At 41.5% G+C, this 5,745-nt stretch overlaps 2 protein-coding genes across 2 annotated transcripts in view; both read right to left on the bottom strand.

Annotated features, from left to right (window-relative positions):
* The window catches only part of LOC116704994 (G patch domain-containing protein 8-like), a 4,034-nt gene extending 3,926 nt beyond the window's left edge, over positions 1 to 108 (bottom strand). Inside the window, exon 1 of the mRNA XM_032540821.1 lies at positions 1 to 108. This exon is cut by the window's left edge and continues 1,202 nt beyond it. The gene's annotated coding sequence lies outside the window, so the exon portion shown is untranslated.
* The window catches only part of LOC116705013 (uncharacterized), a 60,962-nt gene that overhangs the window by 102 nt on the left and 55,115 nt on the right, over positions 1 to 5,745 (bottom strand). Inside the window, exons 4-5 of the mRNA XM_032540848.1 lie at positions 2,470 to 2,594; positions 1 to 559 (exon numbers count right to left, since the gene is read on the bottom strand). The exon at positions 1 to 559 is cut by the window's left edge and continues 102 nt beyond it. Of these exons, the coding sequence (XP_032396739.1) occupies positions 1 to 559; positions 2,470 to 2,575 (665 nt within the window). The 5' untranslated portion in view covers positions 2,576 to 2,594. The remainder of the gene's footprint in view (positions 560 to 2,469; positions 2,595 to 5,745) is intronic.

The raw sequence follows: 5,745 nt of genomic DNA, 5'->3' as shown, positions 1-5,745 counted from the left end.
ATTCTTTCTTGCACCGTCAAACCTTCTTGCTTCCCCGACAAGCCTGAGCCTCGACCGGCTTGGATGAAGACGGCAGCTGATTGGTGGAGGAGGACACAGCTCCTTTTGGGCAGTGAGAAGGACACGGGGCGGACTCTGCTGCGGAAGGACTGGACGCTCGGTCCACACACTGCTCGTCCACTGTTGATGTCAGCCATGTTAGTAGTAATGGCGGGAGTGATTTTCTTGCTGAAGTTGGTCACGGTGGTTGTGCTGAAAATGGAGCCATTAGTGGCGGTATTGGTGGCAGTCTTTGGGATGTTATTGGAAGTAATGGGGTTGCTTAAATAATTGTGAGCCCAAGGGATCTTGTTAAAGTGCCTGGTTTTGGTAGTGTTGATATTTGTGGTCTGGTCATTGTAGTCCATTTGGGTCTCGTTGAGGATGCTGGATTCATTAGCAGTAGTCTGAGTGCTATTGGTGTCCATTGGGTTGTACGCCCACTGTGTGTTGCTCAGGAGTCTGGTTTCCAGTGCAGGGTCCAGGGGGAGGAAGGGCCGGATCAACGAGGTTTGAGGATCTAGATGGAGGGGAGCGCAGAAAGAATTAGAGCAGCTTACATTTGCATGCAAAACATAACAGGATTATCTGCCGAACTTGACTAAAAATAAAGGGAGTAGGGAGGGATACATGTAGAAGAAGAGCAGTCATTTTTAAGACTTCCCATACAGTAAGTTCTTATGCATTTATTCAGTGTTCTGGCTCTTTACCATTATTACTCGTTGCTTTTAACACATCTGAATTAAATTAATGGGTGTAGGATGGATTTAAAAGAAACATAAGCACAGGGCTGAATATGTGGCTCACTTAGAAATGAAGGGAAACAAATTAAGATTAAGGGTTTTATTGCAATTTGAAATTTACATCCACTTTGGAGCACTACATGTTGCCAGACATTCTTCTGTCTATACTCTCTCAGTATGGCAGATGATTTAGGCAAATTATTTCTTGAGTGAAGGTTTCCAGATGACTCATAACTTTAAAAGTAATCCATAATGTGCCTACCACTCACTCCAGAAACCTCTTTTGTTCAACCATCGAGTCATAGAAGGGAAGCCTTCAAATGAATTATTACTCTTCCAATACTAAATGTGAAAATGCATTAATCGCTCTGAGGCGGTTGCCTTTTAAATGCAGTTGTCAAACTTTTCAATCGGATTCAACTGTAAAATGAGAAGACTTTTTCTTTTCTTTTATATTTTCAGAAAAAGACCGGGTGACGATTTGATACTTTAACACCACAGGAATGCTGCTTCCTATTCCTTCATGCTCTTGCTTTCTTTATTTAAAAAAAGAAATAATCTTGCACCCCAAAATCCACTTGAGATGGACTGAAGGGAGCAGATATCACCTCCTGAATCAGACGAGATTCAGTCAGAATGACACATTTACCTGGAAAATATGACTCCAAACTCATTCTTGAGGTTAAGTTTTTTTTGAAAGTGTTTTTGAGAGGTGTTGATTTAACTTCATGGTTCATTTTGAAGGCTGTTTGTGGTGCTGTGGACTTGAATTGTGCTATACTGACAAGTGTTTCTAATAGTCTACCTTGAAATGAATGGGGAGGACAAAGTACTGTACCTAATGAACTTGAATTTTACTTATCTAAGTGTGAAAAGTAAAAATCAACACAAAAAGTAGAAATAAAAAAAGTATAGTGATAGAAGTGGAGGTTGTGCATCGGGTTTGCAGGGGAGTTGGCATTCCTGTATACGTGTGAAAAGAAGATTACAAAGCCTTTCTTCAACTTTCTTAATAATGTGCACCAGATGTGTTTTAGCCTACGGCAGGCTCTATAGCTACACCCAAAACCCTTAATGCACAACCAGTAATCCTCCTTCCCCCCTTGGATTTAAAGGACTGTATATATGTACCATCCACTCCTCTGTCATGACTAACTGCAAACCATGCTGCATCTCTTTTGTGGACTGTGGAGCAGTTTGATCTCCCAGCATAGCAGTTATATAGGGTGGAGTGACTCAGCTAATACGATAGCTTCCTTTATTCACACTATTCACTTAAAGGTCAGCACTGTCAAAACCGTTTGCAATTGGTCAACAGCAGAAATTCATGTGGAAAAGTTCACCAGTGTTGAACTTTATTGAAAGCAATTGATTTCAGTCTGGTTCTGCTACTGTGACCGAGCCCCCCCCCCAGGAACAATATTTCATTGACTTAATAATTGTTCCACTTGTCCGGTTGTGTAGCACTTGGTCGCTAAACCGTAATTTCTCATCGCTGTGCATTTTACATATTACACAAAGGTTTCAGAGCCATTCTTAAGTCTGCTGTCAGTAAAGATATTTCAGCATTACTGCAGTGGACCACACTCAGTTTAATTCCTCAATATCAGGAGTGATATCTCCATCAGCAAAATCAAACACAGACTCATAAACTATTCATGCAGCGGAGGACATGCCAAGTTCTTACTTGTTCCCAGTGTGGCGCTGCTCGGGTTGCTGTCGCCCCAGTTCTGCTCTGAGTCTGGTCTGGTCTGGTTTGCTGGTTCCACCGCCACTGTGGTGGACCGGAACATGGGACCAGAACCTGGAGCGCTGAGGAGGGGAGAGAAGGAAAGAAGTGAAAAGATGAGGAAAGGACAAAAGAAAACGAGATAGGACAAGTGGAAAGTGGGGATGAAAGATAAGAAAAAGAAAGCAGCAAAATGATGGCAAGAATAAGAGGGAGTAAAGAAGGAAAGGAGAAAAAGATGAGTGGAAAGGAATGAAGGAGGAGAAAGAGAGGATGAAACAGAAAAAATATATGGGAGGAAAGTAATAAAGACAAAAGAAAAAAAAATTAGGACAGAAAAGGAGAAAATTTAGTGGAAAGGAATTTGAGGAGGAGAGGACGAAAGGGGACGCATGATTAAGGAAAGGATGAAAGGAAAGAGGAGATGAGGATAAGAGGAAAGTGCGGATGAAAGGAAACCAATAAAATGGAAAGGAGGAAACAAGTGATGAGAGGAAAGAGTAAGTAGAAAGGGAGGAGGAAATAAATGAGTTGATTAAACATTAAAAATGGGAATAGAGGAAGGAAGGAAGGAAAGCAGGAAGGATAAGATTAGGAGAAAAGGCATAAATAAAAAGAATGGAAAAAAAAGGGAAGAGGGAAAGATGTGAAAAGATAAAAGAAAAGGAAAGAGGGGAGGATGTCGAGGGAAGCGGGGATGAAAAGGATCAAACAAATGAAATGAATTAAAAGGAAACAAGAAGGATGTGGAGGAGAGGATTGAAGGAGGAAGTGTACAGGAATGGAGGAGAGGTGAGGACGAAAGGGTAACAAATGAAAAGGGGAGAGGATAGAAGGAAGAAAGAAGAGGGGAGGAGAAAGAGACAGGAGGAAAGAAATGAGTGGAGAGGAAGAAAGAAACAAGGGTGAGAGGTGAAAAATGAAGGAGACGAGGAAAGCAATGAGAGGAAAGAGGAAAAGGGGTGAAACAAAAGGAACAAGGACAAAAGGCAACAGCGAGGAAAGGAGAGGATTAAAAGTATAAGGAAATAAAGAGGAAAGGAAGACAATAAGAGGAAAGGAGGAGACAGGCGTTGCGGAGGGCGAGAGGAGGGTAGTGCTGAAATCCAGCTGAAAATCAATTTGGCCATGCTCTCCTCTCTCTTTCCTCCTGGCTCGCTTTGGTGCAAATCTGACAAAGGCAGTGACAGCCGATACAATCCTACCGATACACGAGTGTCTGCAACCAGCAACACGACGTGATTGGTCAGAAACACTGAACAGCCATGCTGATCACTGGTGTAGTCTAATTAATGCATTGTAGTGTGTGTGTGTGTGTGTGTGTGTGTGTGTGTGTGTGTGTTGGTGTGTGTGTAAATGATGTATATGTGGGTATATATGATGTGGTGAATGTATGTAATTTGCCTTTGGGTTGGTGGGGGGGGGGCACATATCATAGTGGGTTGTTTGGGTGTTCTCCCCCTGGGAGATTTTGAGCATCCACGACTTCATTTCCTGTATACGGATACACTGTTATGGGTACCAATTAACGGTAGAAATACCTTTATTTAGCCTATGTGAAGAAGAAGAAGAAAACACAGATGACCATTTTAAATATATCAAAAATATAATGGAAAGTATGTTGCGTATCATTGGGCATTTGTAAGTTGGTGTATGGAAATCCTGGAGCTTTCCTAGGATACAGTTGCGTAGACTACACCACTGATGCTGATTATCCCCATTAAGCACGGCGAGATGCATTTTATCGGTTGCTGTGCCAACGCTCGTCGTAACCAGGGAGCTAGTTAGTGATCTCTCTTTGTCTCCCGTGTTTTTTGTCAGTCAATTACACAAAGTGCTTCTAAATAGGTCTGCACATTTGGCTCAACGGTCAGCAAATGCATTCAAATTCTAACTTCCATGCATGGATGTTTCAGTTACACTTGAAGTTTTCTACATAACAGTTACATGACGCTGTCATGAATGTGTCATAAAACATATAAACAAGTCTTAAATGGTTATGACAGAACGCTTTTTTTAGTAAATGTCAATCGGTTTTGTCATGACAAGTTATGGTTATTGTTAGGGTTAAGGTTAAGGTTGAGGTCCATGCATCATGACTGTGTCATGTGAGTGTCATATGTTCATAATAATAATAATAATACATTTTATTTAAAGCGCCTTTCATGACACCCAAGATCAAGGACAGTGTCATGTCACTCTTATGCGGAAAACTTCAAGTACAGTACAGTGTTACCGGTTTTTCTCCTCTTCCTGGATGTTTGATTGTGTCTTCAGGGACTATTTTCTGGCGGAGATCTAGGTTCTCTTTATTTTTGCGTGGGCATCTTCAGGTTCTGACTTGCAGCATCTGAGCTTCAAATTTTGCATTCCTGTGCTATTGTATATATTTTGAAAAACCAAATTTTCTGTTTGGTAGCTTGCCAGATAAACTCTCATCGAATCATGTTTTCAGCAAGAAGCAGCCACATCCAAATCATCTGTTTCCAGACCCCTGCGTTGGTTTATTATTTGTCTTGCAGGTTGTACTTCTTCTCTTTCTTCTTTTTTTTTTTTTACACTAACAGCATGTGGGGGCAACAGTGTTTGGCAGCCCACTTGAAAAATTCCCAGATGTTGGAGCTTTACACAAACCCACACACACACCGAAAGGTAGGATTCTATGGTAACACAAAAACACAGCTATAAGCTGTAAGTCAGTTTTATCAGTTTTTGTTGTTGTTGTTGTTGCTGAAAACAGCTGCCAACTGCTGCTGTAAACAGGGTTCATTTAAGTGGTGAGAATAAACCGTGTAACTTTAGGGCCGTGAAACCAGAACACTGAGTTAAAAGATGCTAAAGCACCAATAATACTAAATATTAAAGTGCTCATATTTTTTTGGCTTCTCCCCTTTCCTTTTATTGTGTCATATATCTTTTTAATGCATGTCTTAGGTTTACAAAGTAATAAAAAGCCCAAAGTCCACTCCCCAAAGGAACTCGCCATCTCCAACAGAAAACACAAACCGCTCCAAACAGCTCTGTTGTAGTCCAGCCTTTACTTCCGTGACGAACGTGTGTCACTTTGTAACACACGTTATAATGCTCACCTTGCTGTTAGCCCTCATGCTCTGCTTCTGACTGGCTAGTTGTGCTGACCTAGCTACTGCACATGTGCGACTCCCGACAAAGATGGAATAGAAGTGGGATGCCTCACTCTGTAGCTAAAACAGAGAGCTCAACGCACAGGGTGAA

The sequence above is a fragment of the Etheostoma spectabile genome, chromosome 17 (assembly GCF_008692095.1).
Source record: "Etheostoma spectabile isolate EspeVRDwgs_2016 chromosome 17, UIUC_Espe_1.0, whole genome shotgun sequence".
Classification (NCBI taxonomy): domain Eukaryota; kingdom Metazoa; phylum Chordata; class Actinopteri; order Perciformes; family Percidae; genus Etheostoma; species Etheostoma spectabile.
Note: the sequence above shows the minus strand (reverse complement) of the source record. Positions and strands in the feature narration are given on the sequence as shown.